General features: G+C 34.0%; 5 protein-coding genes across 6 annotated transcripts; 4 read left to right on the top strand and 1 right to left on the bottom strand.

The window, feature by feature from the left end:
* Nucleotides 1-1,425: 1,425 nt before the first annotated feature.
* LOC120201652 (peroxidase 43-like) lies at nt 1,426-3,612 on the top strand. The gene is made up of 4 exons (XM_039202223.1): nt 1,426-1,819; nt 1,933-2,115; nt 2,219-2,381; nt 3,088-3,612. The coding sequence occupies exons 1-4, from the start codon at nt 1,613-1,615 to the stop codon at nt 3,507-3,509; spliced, it is 975 nt and encodes a 324-aa protein (XP_039058154.1). The 5' UTR covers nt 1,426-1,612; the 3' UTR covers nt 3,510-3,612.
* A 676-nt stretch (nt 3,613-4,288) lies between these two features.
* LOC120201650 (partner of Y14 and mago-like) lies at nt 4,289-7,332 on the top strand. Of its 2 annotated transcripts, none has more exons than XM_039202220.1 (4): nt 4,289-4,588; nt 5,070-5,189; nt 5,555-5,800; nt 6,843-7,332. In XM_039202220.1, exons 1-4 carry the CDS (start codon nt 4,397-4,399, stop codon nt 6,984-6,986), a joined length of 702 nt encoding a protein of 233 aa, XP_039058151.1. In that variant the 5' UTR covers nt 4,289-4,396; the 3' UTR covers nt 6,987-7,332. The 2 variants fall into 2 exon arrangements, with proteins under 2 accessions (XP_039058151.1, XP_039058152.1); XM_039202221.1 differs by lacking the exon at nt 6,843-7,332 and adding an exon at nt 6,505-6,603.
* A 124-nt stretch (nt 7,333-7,456) lies between these two features.
* LOC120201651 (mRNA turnover protein 4 homolog) lies at nt 7,457-9,238 on the bottom strand. The gene is made up of 8 exons (XM_039202222.1): nt 9,130-9,238; nt 8,861-9,026; nt 8,692-8,782; nt 8,523-8,581; nt 8,382-8,442; nt 8,195-8,285; nt 8,027-8,103; nt 7,457-7,857 (listed from the first exon to the last, which is right to left on the bottom strand). Exons 1-8 carry the CDS (start codon nt 9,155-9,157, stop codon nt 7,741-7,743), a joined length of 690 nt encoding a protein of 229 aa, XP_039058153.1. The 5' UTR covers nt 9,158-9,238; the 3' UTR covers nt 7,457-7,740.
* Nucleotides 9,239-11,071: 1,833 nt separating this feature from the next.
* Nucleotides 11,072-14,462, top strand: LOC120201600. Its single transcript, XM_039202185.1, has 5 exons — nt 11,072-11,132; nt 11,699-12,600; nt 12,688-12,780; nt 13,008-13,781; nt 13,899-14,462. The coding sequence occupies exons 1-5, from the start codon at nt 11,072-11,074 to the stop codon at nt 14,049-14,051; spliced, it is 1,983 nt and encodes a 660-aa protein (XP_039058116.1). The 3' UTR covers nt 14,052-14,462.
* A 3,959-nt stretch (nt 14,463-18,421) lies between these two features.
* LOC120201598 (probable WRKY transcription factor 9) lies at nt 18,422-20,064 on the top strand. Its single transcript, XM_039202184.1, has 5 exons — nt 18,422-18,622; nt 18,706-18,843; nt 18,938-19,282; nt 19,551-19,664; nt 19,747-20,064. Exons 1-5 carry the CDS (start codon nt 18,422-18,424, stop codon nt 20,062-20,064), a joined length of 1,116 nt encoding a protein of 371 aa, XP_039058115.1.
* The last annotated feature ends 890 nt before the right edge of the window (nt 20,065-20,954 follow it).

Genomic DNA, 20,954 nt, shown 5'->3' with positions numbered 1-20,954 from the left:
ATTTTTTGATAATGAACTTACAGTCGCCTGTGCCAATAGACTCCCTTTGGACTGGGAGACCCATGTTTTAAGTTCTATAGCATTGATTTTTTTTATATTTGATTGAGTGATGTACCTTGTATAACATATCACGTTTGGTTCTTGTAAATAGAAGAAATAATTTTGATCGTACTTAACTCTGGATATAAAACATGTGCCTAATTACTCATGATTTATCAATACTGTCGGTTCGAGTGACAAAAATTCCAATTTATTATAATTTAAAAATATTTCTTTTGCTAGAAGAAATTGGTGAATCATTCGCTTGCTTAAACAAAATAAAACATGGAAGGCATGAACCCCATAACAAATGTATAGTTTTAAATAAAAATTATTTAATAAAAATGTAAAAACTATGAAAGTAAAGGGTCAAAATGTATAATCACAATAACCTTTTAGCAATAATGTACAAGGACTAGTGACATAATTTTTAAAATATAAAGATTAAATTTCAAAATTTAATCAAATACATGGACTCGTATCATAATTTTACCTATATAATCCTATCACCATCTCTCCCAAATTTCCCTCCTCTCATGGGAAGAAGGGATTAAATATATTGGGCCCCAAGTGGAGAATGCATTTATTTTTAGGTAGTTGTGGAAGATATTTTCACTTAATTATCGGGTATTTTTTTTGTACAATAAAGTTTAGATAAGGATGACTCTCCCGGTCTAAGGTGAGGGCATATTTAAGACTCAATTAGGATTTACATAGAAATTTATAAATTGCTCCTAAAGAGTGGCGATGGTAAGAGTCAAACTTTGTCTTATAAAATCAAATTGTTGAATCCCAGCCACTTGTACCAACACTTATTAGCAATTCCTTTACGCTGCAAGATGGATATTTTTATAATATTTCTATATTTAATTTATTGATTAATTAATTTAAATAAGATGTATATTATAGATATTCTATTCATGATATTAGGAATCGAACCACTAATTTTTGTTTAATGGACCTAATATTTAATATAATTAGATTAATTAATACTGATTAAAAAATTAATCATTATCTATTGTAATTTTAATTCAAATCACATTTTTACCCTAATATTTTTAAAATTGCATTTTATGTGTCTACAATAAAAGGGAAAAAAAGAACTACAAGTATTGCTAAATCTTGGGTTGACCATATTAATATGGAATCATATTCTAAGAAAATATAATGTCCATCCAGCTTATTTGGTAGAGTCCAATATTTTTAATTTTGAGATCGTAGGATCGAGTCTCACAAAAATTATTACGTTTAACTAAAAAAAATATTCTAAGAAAATATATCTGTACACACATGAAAATTAAAAGTAAGAAGAATTTTAAAAAATGAGTACTATAAATACGGTAGAGAAATGGGAAGCCATTTGAGAGTTGACACATTGGCTTCTCTCTCCAAGAACAAGCTGTCAGCATTATAACTGCTGAGCCCTCCACCGCTTACTTAAATTCCTCAGCCTTTTCTTTGTATTTTGACTCACTATTATACATATATTCATATATATGTATGTATACTCGTCTTCCTCCTTGAAGATATTGTTTTTGTTGATGATTACTGTTAGTACTTAACATATTAAACAATGGGTTTTGCGTTCTTATTTCTACTGTTACTGTTATCTGCATTTTGCATTGAGGTTTCTCAAGGCCAGCTCTCAGTGGGGTTCTATGCCAACACATGCCCAGATGCCGAGTCCATTGTCTCTAGCGTTGTTCGAAATGCTGCCCGATCGAGCTCCAACATCCCTCCTGTCTTGCTCAGGCTCCATTTCCATGACTGCTTTGTTGAGGTCTTTCTCCCTCCTCCATCTCTCTTCTTCAATTTTTCATTAACTTCATGTTAAAATCAGTGGGAACTGATCTTTAATATTGGAACCATGGATGCATATGGTATCAATTCCAGGGCTGTGATGGTTCAATACTGACAGAAAACGGTCCAAATGCTGAGAGACACGCGTTTAGTCACCAGGGAGTTGGGGGATTTGAAGTGATAGAGCAAGCCAAAGCTCAGCTCGAAGCTACATGTCCAGGAGTTGTTTCCTGTGCTGATATAGTCGCCTTAGCAGCTCGAGATGCTATAGTATTGGTACAAAATACGTGCTTACATGCACTTGGTTCCATTGATGTATGTATGTACATCTTTATTCTCTCATCTTTGTTAATTGGTTGTATGTATATATGGCATGTAGGCAAATGGACCATTGTATGATGTGCCAACAGGACGTAGAGATGGAAGGGTTTCGGATGTTTCTCTGGCAGCTAATATGCCAGATGTTAGCGACTCAATCCAACAACTCAAGGATAAGTTTCTTCAGAAAGGTCTCTCGGAGAAAGACCTTGTGCTTCTTAGCTGTAAGTTACCCTTTTCTCTCTCTCATGCATGTTTGATGGCATCATTGTTGCAGTAGGAACTCAACTAATAAATCATGACATAGTCATACATACTGTTATGTTTTCGGAGACAAATTTTTCGGAGATACAATTCCCCCACCTCCATACTAAAATCAAATCACATCAGAAGGGTTTTTTTTTCATGAAGGAAATCCTTCCATTTACTAAAAATTTTTGGCAAAACTTTTGATAAATTCAATTGACTGATAATTATATTTATATACTTTGTTGGTCCATGATTTTAGATTTGACATTAACACATACAAAAGATCAAATATACAAACTTCTCTGCGAAGAAGAGAGGGCACTCCTAGAATCTTTGGGATTCTTCTCTCTCTCAAACAACTTTCCTTTATCTCTCTATCATCGAAATCACCAACCAATGATCGTATAATCATTGGTTATAGTTCTTCGTCCAAATTAAAAGGGTGAACCGCCAACGATCTACTTAACCTACTTGTTCACATTACCATTTATTGAGCACCATGCTAGACAGATAAGATGGAGTTTTCAAGTTTTTTTTCCCTTTCTAGGACAGATGCATGAACAATAGTCTAGCTTTAGCACTTTGTTGAATGTGCCAATTAATAATAGATGGTCCTCCACTGTGATTATCTAATGCTATTTTTGTTTTGTTTTGGCGTTTCGCCAATGAAAATGCATGCAGCGGCACATACAATAGGGACGACAGCTTGTTTTTTCATGACCAAAAGGCTTTACAACTTCTCCCCCGGTGGGGGTTCAGACCCTGCAATAAACCCTGATTTCTTGCCGGAGCTGAAATCCATCTGCCCCCAGAACGGAGACGTTAACTTGAGGTTGCCGATGGATCGAGGCAGCGAGGGAGCATTCGATAAACAGATATTGGACAACGTTAGAAATGGCTTAGCGGTGTTGGAATCCGATGCCAGGCTATACGACGATGACAGCACCAGGATGGTGGTGGACTCCTATTTTGGATTCCTCAATCCAATTTTTGGATCATCTTTTGAAGCAGATTTCGTTGAATCCATTGTCAAGATGGGACAAATTGGGGTGAAAACAGGGTCTAATGGAGAAATCAGGCGTGTTTGTACAGCTTTCAATTGAATCAAAATATCATTCAGCTCATAGTTGTCTTTGTTTGATATGATATCATATGTATCATATAACAGTCTAAACTATCAAACCACAGTTTTTCCATTTTTTTTAACTTCCGAAACGATAATGCCATATCCCAAGTTTTTGCCTATTTCCTTGGCTTAAAATGAACGTGAAGGACAATAATTCCTGGCAGGGTCCGTGACAATATGAGCTTTTGCCTGAAATTTATTGTTCAATTAAGTTAAAATAATAGAAAATTTGTATTGCTATCCTTACTACCATATGGCACCAAAACATTCACAAATGCCTTCAAGTTTCCTATGCTAAAAACCAGCAGGTAACTCAGCAGCTGCTAACCACCTGCAGACATTCCTGTAATGGCAATAAAACCCGAATATGAAAACTGCTTGAAGCCTGCGCCATTAAGCAAACCAAAGACCAAACATACAGCGATGTTTTCATAGAATGTCATCCAATGCTCTATTGCTCTCTGATATTAGTCTTATTATTTCACGTCGTTGAGTTGAAAGTGATAAAAAAAATGGAAATTTTTTGAATAAGAAAAATAACTCTGAAACAATTATCATTAATCTAAGAGTCTGATCTCCGAATTTTGTTGGATTCAATATAACTTTAGGATATTCATACTAAAAAATTTAAAAGGACTAAACTCGAACAACAGAAACTTTAGGGGACCTAAATGTAATAATAACATCTGCAATTGAGTACCTTACAAATATATTTCTATCAATTTTTAAATTCTTAAACCTTTTCGAACTGATAGGATTATGAAACAATAAATTCATTTTGATCGGTTTCTCGAGCTGAAGCAGTAATCGGAGTCCCACAGATCATAGCGAAGCCAATTGATTAATTTCAAAAATATTATATCAATGGCCAGTAGTATTGGGGGAGGTGAAGAGCAATTGCAGAAGATGGCGGAATTGAGCAAAACCCTAAAAGAAGGAGAGAGAATTTTGGCGCCTACTCGAAGACCCGACGGCACTCTCCGCAAACCCATTCGTATTCGGGCGGGGTATGTTCCCCAAGAGGAAGTCGCCATTTACCAGTCTAAAGGTGCCCTGGTATGTCCGAAGTTTATATATGTAATGTATGCGTTTCCGTGCGTGTAATTGTCTTCTTTTCGCTTGTTTTAGTGATTAGAAGAGGAGGAGAAGAGGGATGGCATCAAATTTTAGGTTTTTTTGACGAGTATGTCTTGCTTATGTCTATGTATGAGTAGATGGATGGATGGTGGATGGTACATGATATTTGGTGCTTTGTGAATGTGGGAATTTTTTGCCTATGGAGCTATGGGTGAGTTTTGGAGCTCAAAGTTTCATGTTAAAGTACTTAAGTTGTTGTTTAATGACATTATACATTGCCACATTCCATCAGTACCGTGGCTGTGCCATTCAGCCAAAGTCCAGTGGAGACTTTGTTCTCTTGAGTTAGTGGATTCAAAGTTTTATTTCATTGAAATATCTCCTTGCAAACTGTTGTTGCTGTCGTTGTTCTTTCATTACAATTTATTGGCATTGATCTTTGTTTTAATTGATGGTGCAGTGGAAAAAGGAGATGGCAGCATCACAAGTAGTGCCTCCAGGTTATGATCCACCTGCAGATGCAAAACCGAAGACTAAGTCAGCAAAGAGAAATGAACGAAAGAAGGAGAAACGACTACAAGTATGAAGCTTGTTGCTGTGATCTTTCACAAACTTCTGTTCAATGGTTTTTGCAATTTTTGGCTCATTGCATTTTCTTGCTTGGTTCATTAAACTTTCTCACAAAGAGAGATGTTTCATTTCTTTTGCTTTCTGTGAAACTTTAGTTGGCCTAGATTTGCATGTTAGCCTAATGTTTATCACAAAATTTTGTCCCTTTGCCATTTTTGCCTATGCTTGAGCCGTGGCTCATTTCAAGCCTCCAAGCAGATGGTTGTTTTCTTTTCTTGCTTAGTTTTTGCACCATTGCAGGGAGGCTATATGATATGGTTTGTGAATATCTGTACATTAACACTTAGTATTTCATTTATCAATTATTTATGGCAGGCTGCTCTTGAAAAGGGCAAGAACTCAGAAGCCATGGAAGATAATGAGAGTAAAGGAGAGGATGTAACAAAGGAAGATTTAGATGATGGATCAGAGTCTGTTAAATCATTGACATCTCAGATGACTGATCTTGCGTTTTCCCCAAATCCTGTATCAGCCTCTCCTCCCTCAAACTCAGTGGAGGCCTCAGATGTTGGGCAACCAGTTCTAGACCTTGATAAAAAGATTCGAGCACTTAAAAAGAAGGTATGGTTCTTTACACTTAATATGTAGAAGAATTTGTCCAGCATTATAGTACACAATAGTAAACTCTTGAAATAAGAAAAATTCAGTCTTTTCAGTGTAAAAACCTTCACCTAAAATCAAATCCGTCCTTTACATTAAAATAAATAAATAGATCTGGCCTTTCAGTTCAAGAGAGAGAAGACTCATCACTATCAAATGTGATCATTGAAGAATCATCTGTGATGGGAGGAGAACAAATTGGAAATTGCTTTTTGAAGTTTTGAAATAAATAAAGAGAACTGGAAATGGAAAAATATATATAATTTCATATTCCACTTATTCTAATTAATAAAATCTTTCTTTTCTGTTTACTAAATTGACCTCATATGCATTTATATATTGAATCTTTGTGCATTTAGTTGGCATGACCACATGGTCTCGGTGGCTTTAGTTCTGCATATGGTGCAGAATTCTGAAAAAAGTTCTAAAAGGAAGTGTAAAATAAGAACTATTCCTTGCTACTTTGTTACTGTAATGCTTGGTCGAGTTTCTTCAAATTATGTGTATGGTTTATGCTATTTTCTGCCTCTTTCGAGTATAATGAAAGACATTGCTATCAGTTTACATTTTGCTGCACATCCCTCTTAACTTGTTCCCTTGCTGTGGGTCTCCATATTTGAATTAATGTGGACACCTGCACTTTCTTTCTTTCCTTTCTGGATCAGTTGCGCTCCCTGAAGAGGCTTTAAATAAGATTTTGGTTCTTGTGCAAGGATGCATGGGGTGTCTGCAGTTTGCACGTATCTAAAGAGGCTTGTTTGCAGAAAAAAACCAACTATATGCATTGTTTATGCAAATTTCAACTTTATATTGTTCCTAAACATGTTTGATGACTGAGAGTGACTTGAGCCTGCAGTTTCTGCACTTAATAACATGGAGGGCGGCATGGTGCTCTTATGCTTTTTGAGGAAAAACTTGTTCTAAATCCGGCATGCTTTTGATAACTAAGAGTCAAATTTTATGTGTTTTTTTATTTAACGTGAATATTGGTTTTCTTATGTAGATTCGACTAGCAGAAGCTCAACAACAGGAAACTCCTCAGCAAGATATGAAGCCAGAACAGTTGGAAAAGTTGGCAAAACTGGAAGGCTGGCGTGATGAGCTAGAACTTTTGGAGGGTACAAAGGCCGAGTTGGCAGCATTGTGACTTTGTGTTTACGTCGCTGAAGAAACAGTGTGGCTCATTTACAATTTTATGGGATGCAAAAACTTCATTTTGGAACAGAGGTCAATCTATCAAGGTTTTCTTCTAAAAATTGCATGTGGATTTGCATTGATGCATATGACCATGTTTACTTGGTACTCTTGTTCCCCTGCTACGCACATCAATGATTTGATGCCAATTCGGCTCCTCATTAGCTTAACCAGTAAAGCTTAGTTTGCTTGCCATTCCACGAGGAAGAAAATGTGAATCAAAATTTTCGGTTTTCAGATTATTCCTCTCATTTAGATACATTAACGATCCATTTCATCATTGCCTTGTAAAAGCAACATAGTTGCTGGCCATAACCAGATTAGCATACCATGCGCATGTCTATTACGATGTTTTCGTGTTTATTAAACACTGCAATCCCAAGTTAACAATACCATAGATAAGAATCAAAGGAGGATCGAGGGTGTTGCAATTTCAAATGGATTTAATACTATAACAGAAGATTTTACAGAGATAATGAGGCAAATATGTTAAAAGATATCAAAATTTAGTGCAACAGTTGCAGAATAAAATAAACCAGCTAAACACCTGGACTACAATAACAAGAAAGCAATACAAAACTAAGAAACCAGCACCAACGGTAATGCAGCTGCATTTTACTTTGTGATAACACATTGTCATCCATAACAACCAAGATGGTAACAATACATGAAATTTGAATGATTGTCTTCAATCTGGAAGCATTGGTCTAGGCGCATTCAACATCAGATTCTTCTAGTCCTTCCTTGTAAAGTTCAAAGTCCTCAGGACTCCATCTACATATCAAGTTTAATCGGAAAGTAGCCATTTTGATACCCAACAAACGCTGCAAACAAATAAAAAACATCATCAAAATTAGAGTTCCAGTGGACAAAACCATCATCAAATGATTGCAAGTAACAGCAGATGACCGACTAAAACTAAATACTAATCCAATATTTTCTTCACTGATATTATATTATGACTAGGAATGGAGGTATGAAACACAAACAGACCAGTATCCGAGCAGACTCTGGTGACAAAGGCTTTCCTTCCTCACAGACAACAAAGTCTGAAACAAGTTCCACAACACCTGTACAACACAGATCAAGTTAGTATGCAAATTCAATCGAAATGGATTCCATACATGTATGATGGAAAAACATAAGAGACAAATAACTGACCTTTGTTCAACCGAACTGGCATGCCTTGCTTGCGCAGAAAGGGCTCCATCTCATGTGTGAACTGATCCAAAGGACCTTCCAAAAGTTCCACCTGGAAACATAGAAAGCAAGCGCAAACCCAGAGGTTTAATTATCAAATAACATAAACAATGTAATGCAGAACAACAAGATATCATCTTTCTCAGACCTTTTCAGTTGCAATGGTTCCTGTCTTTGCAAAGTCGTTTTCTTCAAATTTATTAAACAGGCTGCACAAAAAATGGTAAGGAAACTAAAAAGATACATAAAAGGGAAGCTGAATTCGAATCATAACATCCTAAACATATACCTTTCGACTTCTTCTCTTGTCAGGTTGGTAAGAAAAAGTCCAGCATCCCCACGCAGAAGCTTTAAAACAATTCAACAATGGCGGTAATTGTAACATAGAAAAGCAACAAAAACTTAAACATAAACAACAAAGACAAACACACACACACACACGCGTTATTACAATGTACCTTAGAGACTTTGTAAAGACCTGGCCTAATCTCATCAGAAGCAGAACGGCCTAATGCAACTTGCATAACTTTATTTGAACCAAGGAAAAATCTGAAGAAAAACCCACACCATTTAACAGAAACGATCAACAATAAAGGGGAAATGGGTTCTTGAATTTAAAATTTTTACCTGCTGCTAGACTTGAGCTGCTCTCTAAACTCCTTGAATTTAAGATTTCTCATGTTCTCGAAGGAGAAAACATAGATAGAATTGTAACTTTCCGCAGATTCCCTTATGGAATTCACGATTGATTCTTTATGTTCCTTACCCTTCTTCTTCGTCTTTGATAGTGAAACTGCAAATACCACGTAAATCAAACATTTTATAACATTATAACCACAATATATATATATATATATATATATATATTAATGGTGGAAGATTTAAAGAAGACAAACCTATCTTGTTACGCTTAGACTTTGGCATCGTCGACGATCACGGTTATCTGGAGAAAATATTGTGAACGAGCTATTGTTTTACTCTGCTTATGCACCTCGTAAAACCCTTCTTTAATGTGCCTTCGGTTCTGGATTTTTAGGGTTTTGATATTTATATAGGCGGCTGTCTTTTTCTTGCGAGGTTAGATTCAGATTGGGTGGACGAATTCGGTTTCCATAGTTACTGGATCTTAGTATCTTACCGTCTCAGCCCAAATCCATTGGATTTTTTTAATTGACGTCCAAACTTATTTCTTTGCGGACCCAATCTCAGACCTCTCAAATACAAGTATAGACAAATTGTCTAGAGACGGGTATAAATGATACTAACGTTTAGTAAATTGTTCGTGAATCGTTTGTATAATATTTGTTTAGGTTCGTTTGTTAAGTTAAATAAATGATTCTCTAAACCATGAATATAATTTTAAATTAATCCTTAAACTTTTAAAATTTTAGTTTCATCCTTAAACTATGACATTCATTCTAAATTGGTCCATAAACTTTTTGAACATTTCAATTTCATCCCAAACTATACGTATATACTAATCACATCCATTGTTAATAAAATCGTTAGACCAAGTTATATTATTATATGTTTGAAAAATCAAAATTTATGTTAGAATATGATTGAAATCAATATGTATTTGGAAGAATTTGGAATATTCAAAAGTATGGAGACCAATTTAGAAAGACGGTCATAGTATAGGATGAAATTCGAATGTTCAAAAGTTTAAGGATTAATTTAGAATGAGAGTCATAGTTTGAGGATGAAATTAGAACATTTAAAAGTTTAAGGACGAATTTGAAATAAGGATTATAATTTGGGGTACATATGATGGAACTAACTCTTACATTATTATTTTATCTCACTGTTTCCATTTTCCAAGACTTCACCGGTGCAATTCCAAAAACCATTTTCTCCTCTCTCCACAAGTTCACACCATAAAAACTACGTCGTTTCATCCATTTACTTAACGTCATAAAACAGAAAGAAAGCTGTTCTGTTTATTTGACAAACACTTTTCCTTCTGGTTTTCTGATAGGCTTTTTTAATTTGATTCGCTTAACCTCGTACCGCGATAGAATTGAGGGACGATGAAGCGTCGAGAGCCGTTCGATTGAGTTTCTTTTACTTCTTTAATCCAATTTAGGCAGTTATCGACCGATAATCCTTATGATAATCTGAGAATTTCGTTTCCTTTTACTCCGTTACTATCCTGTTCATAGTCAAAAAGAGAGGAAAACCTGGGTTTTTGAGAAGGTTTGTAGAAGGGATAGGAATATTTTAGGGTTCGGTTTTTCTGGTTATTGACCTTATTTGGTCTAGGTTCTTCATTCAGAGTCTTGTTTTGTAATTTCTTGTTGAAAAGGGTAGAATTGTCATCTTAGATATGTGGAGGTCTTGGTCTTCTTAGTTTGTTCTTGTTGGGTTTTGAAGAACTCTAGAAGCAACCCTTCTATTGATATTGAAATATTAAGGGGAAAAAATATAATCAGGTCCTTTGAATTGCAGAAGCGCTTGTTTAGAGAGTTACAGTTTTTGAGAAGGATTTTTGGAAAATCTTCAAGTATATTTTATTGCTCAGCAATGCCATAATTCTAGTTTCTTTGAATTATTAATTTGATTGGCTGGTTTGATAACCTTAGATGTGTAAATTGTATAGGACGAACACGAAGGATAAACTTAGTTACAGTGTAAAAAGAATAATTCTGAAATTGGGAAATTTTGGGTTTTGGTTTTAGTACTTAGAAACTTTAGGTTCATGTTAAGTAAGGTATTTGATAAGTGAAGCTGGACTTAAGGGAATATAACAATTTTGGGAATCGAGAAGTTATAATCTGGAAAAAGAGAAACAAATTTTGGAAATTCTTTCTTTCTTTATGATCATGTTTAGCAAGAATTATGGAAAAAAGTGAGCCTTCATTGATACCGGAGTGGTTGAAGAGCGGCGGGAGTCTTACTGGTAGTGGCAATTCAATTCACCCATTTACATTATCATCTGTGTTATTTTAGTTTATATCTTCAGGGTGTATTATTTCTTTCTTGCGTTCACAGCTTTGATAAATCTGTGTTGGCTGATTTCCTTAGGAGAAATTTGATAATAGCATTTGAAGGATGCATATAACACTCAAATTGTTACTGTATATGCTTCTTTTTCCTAAATGAGCATCTTCATTTTGCTTGAAAAAGAGAACAATAATGTAAATTTTTTAAGTTTCTTTATTTTACTTTTAGAGGTATGTATACGGAGGTTTATTTTCTATGTAGTTGCCTGCAACTTCATTTTGCTTGAAAAAGAGAAAAATCAACATCTATGTGCATGCTTTATATTTCAAAATGTGCATCTTCATTTTTTCTTGAAAATGAGAACAATATTGTAAAATTTTTAAAGTTTCTGCTTTATTTTACATTTAGAGGCATGTCTCTAGAAGTTGATTTTCTATGTAGTTGCCTGCAACTTGTTTACCTAGTTTTTGATGGCACTCTTGACAGTTAGCAAAGTTTGAAATCTATCTTCTACTTTTCAAGCAAAATTGAGAATAGATTTCTATATTCTAATCTTTGATTCAATTTTTTTCATAGACAACCATTCTGCATTGAGGCATGCCAGAAATAAGTTGTCTGTTGATAGTGATGGTGATATAGGCCGGACATCTGTTTTGGATAGGGCCTCTTCTGCCTATTTTAGGAGGAGTTCTAGTAGCAAAGGTTCTTCTGACTCATGGTCTTATAGCAATTTTCCTAAAGGCAACTGGGAAAGGGATTGGGAAAAATTTACTAATGTTCACCATGATAGGAAGAATGCTGTTTTCAGTGACCATGGGAACCGAATCTATTCTGATTCTGTGGATAACTTGCTGCCAAGCATATCTGAGAAGGATGTCTTACAGCGTTCAAAGTCTATGATAACTGGCAAGCGCAGTGACACCTGGCCAAGAAAAGCGACAAATGAATTTAGTAGCAACAGAAAAAGCCATCACAGCAGTGGTAATGGTAAGCTTAGCACAGCTGTCCGTGAAAAATCTGCTTCTGAGCGTGATTTTCATTCGCTTGGTGCTGAGGAAAGGCTGGTAGGGTCTGAAGTAGGAAGGGTTTCGTCTCCTGGCTTGATTAATAAATCTGAATTCGAACGTGATTTTCCTTCGCTTGGTGCTGAAGAAAGACAATTTGGGTCTGAATTAGGAAGAGTTTCATCTCCTGGCTTGAAAAATCCTGTGCAGAGCTTGCCATTGGGGACTTCACCTGGCATTGGCAGTGATTGTAGGACATCAGCTCTAGCAGACATTCCTGTGGGTGTGGGAAGCAGTGGCAGAGGTGTGGCAATTGCTTCACCAAATGTTTGTGCATGCTCGACTCCTACTGTGACAATGGGCCTTAATATGGCTGAAGCAGTGGCTCAGGGGCCTACTCGTGCTCGTACACCTCCCTTGGTTACTTGACCAATTCTTCTGTTCTTAAGTTTATTCATTAGAATTATATTAGTGCGGAAATAAGATATAATGTGTTCCCTGTTGTAGTTAAATGTTGAAACACAAAGGCTTGAGGAGCTGGCTATCAAACAATCAAGGCAACTAATTCCCTTGGTGACAATATCGACACCTAAAACTCTGGTGAGCTATTGTTAAGCTTTTCTGTGTGTTTGTTTTCTTATTACAAGTACACTTTGGGGTTATATACTGTGTTAGAGATCTTATTCTAATTTTCTTTATAAAACTAGATTATGACGTCAACCTAACTGCTGAATTTTATGCTTATTGAATTTATATTAGGATAAGATTTTTAAAGGTTACTTATTTTACTTTTATATGTGTGTTTATTCACTTCCTATTTTCAATAGGTGGCCAGTCCTTCAGAGAAATCGAAACCTAAAGTTGGACAGCAGCTGCGTCCTTCAGTCTCTGTTAACTCCACACGAGGTGGAACTTCAAGATCTGATGGCATAAAAATTTCTAGTGAGAGCAGGCTTTGCATACTCAAACCATCACGAGAATCTAATGGTGTCTCCTTAGTAACCACAAAGGATAACTTGAGTCCTACTAATGGAAGCAACAAACTTGTGAATAGTCCACTAAGCTTCTCTCCTTCAGCTGCTGCATCTGCTCCCTTTAGGAGTTCAGGCAACAGCCCCAGGTCTGCCCCTGCTGAGCGTAATCAGACTCAATTGCGGTTAACCATGGAGAAGAGAGCAACTGCCCAAGCCCAGAGTAGGAATGACTTCTTCAACCTTCTAAAAAAGAAATCTACTACGGACTCTGCTTCTTCTGTGCTTGTTCCCCGCCCTGCTGTGTCACAACCTGTCTCTGAGAATCTAGATGAACTTGGCACTGAAGATTCCAATTCTGCTGTTACTCTGAAGGATGCAGGTGTTCTAGCACCGGAAATCTCAATTGCTGACTTGCCAACTGACAATAGGAGTGAAATGGCCCTGAATGGAGATGCTTATACTGAACCTCAGCACTGTTCTACCAATGGAGATGGGCATTCAAGGCCTGATGTTTTCCTTTATCCTGATGAGGAAGAGGCTGCTTTTTTACGTTCCCTTGGGTGGGAAGAGAATGCTGGAGATGATGATGGTCTTACAGAAGCGGAGATTAATGCCTTTCTCGAGCAGGTAGCCACTTTTTCAAAATCGAACTTTCTCATGCAATTAGGTTCTGCTTTTCTTTGTTTACTCATGGTGAAATCTCGTGTGGCATCTCCTAAAAGATTTTTACATTTTCCCCTGCAGTACTCGAAATTGAAACCGTCTGCAAAACTTTTTCAACGAATGCAGTCAATGAGCCCATTAAACTCTCATAATGGGACTCATGGTGATGTCTCGTCTGGATTGAGAACAATGGATTCCAACGTTGAAGCATTGACTCGTGGAAGTTCTAATTGACTTGGTAAAATTTGAATGCATTGAAGTAGCTGCTCTCTTTTTTACCCTCTTTTTATTATTATTAATATTAGGATTAAATACAAGCAATCTGGTTTTAGAAGAAAGGATGGGATACAACGTGTCTGTTGCTGTTGTGATAGTGGATTGGAACTTAGAGCATTGATGAGTTCTTCCAGGTTTTTTCACATAGGACTTTCTAAGATATATAAAAGCAAGGTTGAGGGAGAGAGAGTAGGAATAGGTTTATATTATGCTTGCAATGTAAGAACTTAGTGCGGGGTAAATAGTTTTTACTGTCTCTGGGTTTTAACTTGTGGTTGATGGGGACACAATTCAACAAATAGCTTATGGTTTATATCTTTTATCATTTGAAATTGAAAAGAGAGGAAAGAAAAACTAGTTTTGTATGTTTTGGGGGGTACCCTTTTTTCATTTCTTCTGTTCCAACTCAGATTCCATGTTAAGATTTAAGGAATGAGGATACCATTTCCTTTCAAATAGAAGCAATCAGAGATGGTGTCTTCATTTGGGTTTGGAGACAAACTTTAAATGACCTGAAAGTTTTAAAATCCGAATTGAATTGATTCAAACCATTTCGACCTGGTTGATTGACAATTCCAATTATATCTTATCCGATATTCATCCGGTGTCCCGAGTGATAGAGGTTAATTGTGCTATTACGGTGATGAAGGAACAGGTTGGTTGGTTTAGATTATTTTTGAGAAGTAAACACTCTTAGAAGAACGTGTATAGATGTACATCTTTAACTAATTTGGTACGTGAAAACTATTTTTCATCCTTACTAGTGTTGTGGATTGCTAGTGCTTTTTATTCAAGGCTAAAACCACTATTTGGTCTTTCGATCTCATTCAAGACAAATAAAAGACAACTTTCTTATCATATTTGGTGTAATTTGTTACCAGTCAAACATGTTTATAGAATTAAAATATCTTATAATTATACCCGTGTATAATTATTAAGATAGCAACTATATTTTCATGTAATTGTATTTTAGTGTTTAAACATAATTTAATTAATAAAAAAAACACTACAACCATTATATTTAAAAAGCAATGTGATGATAATTACGTATAAAAGTTTTTTAAACACATTTAGATGGATGTATTACTTATTACTATAACACATCGTATCATATTAGATTTACGTAGTATTATTTAGATTTTTTATATAGTCATTATAAAGTAATATCTATTCAGAGTTTTTTTAATCTATTTATAACATACACATCCTACAGATATAGCTGTTCTAATTTATCTCTGAGATCACTTGATGAGTTCAATATTATTTCAAACTTATCATTAATATTATTTATGTTTTAGTCACTGATTTGATTTCTTTTTAGTATTTTGGTGTGATACTATACTAGTATACTTTATACTTTTGGTCCATATAATATTCATGGACACATTGCACAAACAATATTGTTCAAAAACTAAGGTTATTTATAAAGAATACATCACCTTTTATCATTATAATTATATTTTTAACTTTTTGATTTAAATTATCAGACCAGACAATATTAATTTTCTGCCAGTTTGGAGTTTTTAAATAAATTAAATGATCCTTTCCGATTCCTAAAACATGATTGTTTCCCTAAGCCCTATAATTAAGTATAATTTGAGGATGATATTGTATCCACCGGATTAAAGAACCAATTTGGGTCAACTATTAATTTGTTTTCCCCCCCTCCACTTCTCATCAATTTCGAGAAGTGATGGGTTCTCGATTACCTCAATTAATAAAATTAAATCATAATCCATTTGGATTAAAAAATTAGTTAATTAATTGATAACGTTTAATTTCAAAATTTTATTTCCAGATCATCGTTGCAATAATGATATGATCACTGTTTTTTACTACTATAATAATAATTAATTTAAATTTTATAGAAAAATTTGATTAGAGCGTATAATCCTAAAAAAAACTATGATCAAAATTGATTATATGAAGCCTAAATTAGTTTACAAGATTTCATTTCTTTATATGAATAAAGTAATTCCTGAAGATCCAATCCAAATAATGCCATGTGCAATTGGATATATGTAGCAGCCCCATGAGTCAAACCTTGAAATAAATAAGAATCTATTTAATGAACAAAATTAGAAATCAGATAAAATAGTTTTAAAAAAGAAGATAGATTTTAAAATATTCAAAGGGTAATTAGGGGGTAAATGTTCAAGAAGGCTACAAGCACAAGAGTCTCCCGTTGACAATGGTCCCATGCATTGATCTCCACAAAATAGCAACATCTGTTTATTTATCTAATATGTAATACAATATATAAACCATAGTTTCTAAATCACCATTCACTAATAAAAACGACATATAATATGTTTCTCTACTGTTGTAGCACGTTTTCTTTTAAATTGATGCATCTATGCACTTGACGTTTATTTGAATATCATATTAATCCATCTATGATTTGAATCCTCAAAATGTTTTTTTCCATATTGATAGGTGCTTATAATCATCCCAAATAGGTCGCATTTGATAGTGATAAAATTGATTGTCAATGTATTGTCATCGTTATATTCATTTTTGTGTTACTATCTATGATGCTTATTCTTCACTTACCGATAGTGATGTTTATTTGTATCTTCTATTTTTAAATCATTTGACTGAATTTTAATCATTTTCACGTACGATTATATTTTCATTATTTAGTGGTTAATTTGTGTGTCTTTATATGTAATTTCAAAGACAATTGTTAGTTGTTATGCTTAGTTTACTGAATTTATTGCAAGTTTTATTTTTTATTATTGATTTTATTGTATTTTTTTAAAAAATCAACAAATTCATCTGTTGTTATTAATTAAGAAGACTTTGAAAGATATGATATAATACTGCACATATATTTACGTTGTATCTTATGTACTTATCTTTTTTAATATACACAACTTTGTTACCCATAATCAATGCTATATATATATATAATACTATATAGATTATCAATGGCGGATCCACCTTTAATCTAGGGTTGACATATATTTTATTCAATTAACTATTTATTTTATTGATTGTGTCAATCTAGAAATTTAATTGGGCGACTCTTGTTCAAATTAATTGGGTAAACCAGGTAGTGACTAGACATATGAGAGGAGCCCTGATCATTAAATGATATTTTATCACTAAGTTATGTTAACAAGGGTGAAATACACAAGATGTCATTAAACTATGTTCAAATAATTATTTTGATCACTGGACTTTCAAAAATTAGAAAATGGTCATTAAATTTATTAAAATATTATAAAATGAACACCGCAATGTCATAATAATAAGAAAATCAATAATTTTAATGATCATTTTGTAACATAACAATGATTATTTTAAAACATTTAGATAAATTTAATGATCATTTTATAATTTTTAAAAAAATTAATAATTAGGAAATATTGAAGTATAATTCAATAATATCTGATATAAATTATCCTAATTCAATCGTTCAAAAGCACAAAAAATGCACGAGGCATAATGTATTGACATAAACATGGATTATTAAAACAAAAAAGGAAATTAATTAAGAGATAGGTGAAGAGATTGGTAATTAAGTTTAGTGTTCAAAATACACATGGATTATATATATTATATTAATGGTCATATGAGGTATATATTGTATAGCTTACAATTTCATGAAATATATGATCCCTAGGCATTCAATGGCCTTGGCCCCCGGAGTTGATGATGGCTTTTCTTTTAATAATATTTTAATCTTCAAGTAGTTTCATTGTAACAATTTTTTATGCAATAATTAATTATGGAAAGTCTTGAAATAAATATCCAAGAAAAAATACAAAGTTTTTTGAACAAAAAAAATCTCATTTATATATTTTCTTAGTTTTAAAACTTGATCTACCTCTAAAATTTTAAATAGATAAAAAATAATATTTTAATAATTAGACGTAATATTTAAAAAAATTAAATTCTTACTTTAGTCTATAAATAAAATTAAGGTATCTACTTCCAAGATCCAAAAGATTGGCATTATATATATATATATATATATATATATAAGGTTGAAAATGGTGATTTGATGGGATTTTTTAATTGAAAAATTAAAACCCTAATCTTAAACTTATGTGTTCAGTTTTTTATTTATATCAGGAAGAAACTCACATATATATATATATATATAATATTTGTTTAATTATTAATATTGTTATGGTGCATATATGTTTTTTTAATTTAATTGATGGGTTAATTAAGGAACCTAATTAAAGTCAAAGCTTAGATGCTTCTCTTACTGTATCTAATCATACCTCTATGAGACGATGGGATTGACTTTGGTGCCTCAAAAGCAGCATTTGCAGAGGAGACAAAGCTAAAGCTAAAACTACAATCTTCTACAAATAATGGCGATATCTTCAGAAGAAAAGGAAATGGAGATTGATCTGTCACTGAAAATAGATGCTAGAGATCAGCAGCATACGGGAGAAGCAAAGATGCTAGTAAATAATAATAATCCAGTAGATTTGCAATACAAAGAGCACCACCAGCAGACAACAATCGCTTCCGCAAGGAAAGAAGAAGAAGAAGATGGTGCACCGTTAGAGGTAGCTAAAGATCATTGTGCTTGCTTAAATTGAATATATGAAGTCCTGTAATATTATACGTGTTATGTATGTATGTTTTGTAGTTGTCTATGCTGCAAAGGGAGATGAATCGCATGAAAGAAGAGAACAAAGTGTTGAGGAAGGAGGTGGAGAAAACTTTGCAGGATTACAATGATCTTCAGATGAAGTTTGCTGTTATTCAGCAAAATAACACAGTGAAGGTGTGTTTAATCTTTCTTATTTCAAATTATTTTCATTCCAGTTTCCTTCTGTTGATCTTGATTCTAGAGTTTATGAATTTTTTTGATGTTTTAGGACCCTCAAATCTTTCTCCAACTTAATGGAACCGAAGGTTTGATCCAAGAACAACAGCAGGCAATTGAAAGAAACTTAAATATCCTACATGGGTCGCCATCACAAGATGATGATGACGATGAAGAGAATAATGAACTTGGGTTGTCGTTAATGCTGAAAACCAGTTCAAGTCAACGAGGAATCAGAGGAGAAGATCGGAATAAAGAAATTCAAGAAACCCCAGATGTTGAATCGGTGAAGAACAAGGTTCAACAATGTCATTCATCTGCGATCACGAGCCATGATGTTTCCACATCCAACAGGAAAGCTAGGGTTTCCGTTAGAGCAAGATGTCAAACAGCTACAGTAAGTACATAACACTTCAACTTGAATGATATAATTGGAAATAGGGTATAAGTTAACTTAGCTTGAACGAATAAAATTATATTTGTATTTTATTTTTTTAAAGATATTTGTGTTCGGTTAGTTCATTAAATGAATATAAAAGATTTGTTCATACTCGTTTATTAAACTTAATAAACGAACGATGTACGAACGATTCACGAACAGTTCAAACCCCTAATTGACAGATCAGTTTGAAGTTAAAAGTTTCTTTTGCTAACCATTTTTGCAGATGAACGACGGGTGTCAATGGAGGAAATACGGCCAGAAAATTGCTAAAGGAAACCCTTGTCCACGAGCTTACTACCGTTGCACGGTAGCCCCAGGCTGCCCGGTCAGGAAACAAGTACGTACAGTCTCATATTATCCACTTACACTCCATTGTTATGCCAAGACACTTTCAGATTTTGATTCTCTTTGCGATTCAGGTGCAACGATGCCTGGACGACATGTCGATTCTCATTACAACATACGAAGGAACTCACAATCATCCACTCCCCGTGGGTGCAACCGCCATGGCTTCGACTGCTTCATCATCTGCTTCACCTTCGACGTTCATGTTAGTCGATTCGAGCCATGGTGTCCCGAACCCTAACTTCATCAACTCATCATCGGCTGCCCTGAACGACCCTTCAAAAGGAATGGTCCTTGGCCTCACAACCAGTCACCATTTCGATCATCAAATGCTACCCACACTTCCATCGGCTCATTATCAACAAGCTTTCCCATGGATGCCGAGCAGATAAAACCCACCACAACAATGGCAGATAATACAAGCCATCTGGAGATAAGATAAGTAAATGTTAAAAGCAAGTTTACATTTGGTTAGTACTTGTATTGAAATATTTCTTTTTCTTAGTGGGATTTCATATATTTATATACTCTTTTCAGCTGCGAAAAAAGTCATATTTTATGCCCATGATATATTTTATTAACTGTGTATGAAATTATAAATTAACATTAAATGTGAATCCGACCTCTAAGTGGTAAAAATAAGTATTATTATTCTTATAGATTTTAGATTCAAGCAGTTGTATTTGCAGGGTATGTGTATTATTAATAATTAAGAAAAATTTTAAACAGATACTATATCGTAATCACCCTAGACTATTCAACAAATAAATTAACATTAAATATATATCTTTAAATTAATAATAATGACTACTTTTTAAAAGAATATATGATTATTTTCATAATCTTAACTTTTTAATAATTTTCTTTAATTTTAATACATTTGAAAAACCTATGGAGTTAGAAGTTTTTGAAGATTAATATTAGGGTAAATTACTTTAGATATCACCCCGAACTTTAATTTTTATATTGAATTCATCATAAAATTTAAGACTGATATAATTGAGGATTAAATTTTAATTTTGTATGCAATCATGTCACTTGGTCGTTAAGCTGTAAACAATGTGTTGATATAGTTGTTTTTTTATTTTAATTGTATCAAATTTACCACTAAACTTTAAAACACATGAAGTTTAGGCACTAAATTTTCTGACCTTTGTTGGCGGACAATCGCCGCCCGTCACCAGTTGTCATTCGCAACAATATCCAAAATTTTGAATTTTATTCTCTTTCTTCTCATCGGATTGATTTTTCTTTAAGACCCACTCAAATGGATGAAAATACA

Source organism: Hibiscus syriacus, unplaced genomic scaffold, assembly GCF_006381635.1.
Source record: "Hibiscus syriacus cultivar Baekdansim isolate YM2019G1 unplaced genomic scaffold, ASM638163v2 tig00007895_pilon, whole genome shotgun sequence".
Classification (NCBI taxonomy): Eukaryota; Viridiplantae; Streptophyta; class Magnoliopsida; order Malvales; family Malvaceae; genus Hibiscus; species Hibiscus syriacus.
This window is presented reverse-complemented; position numbering and strand designations above follow the sequence as displayed.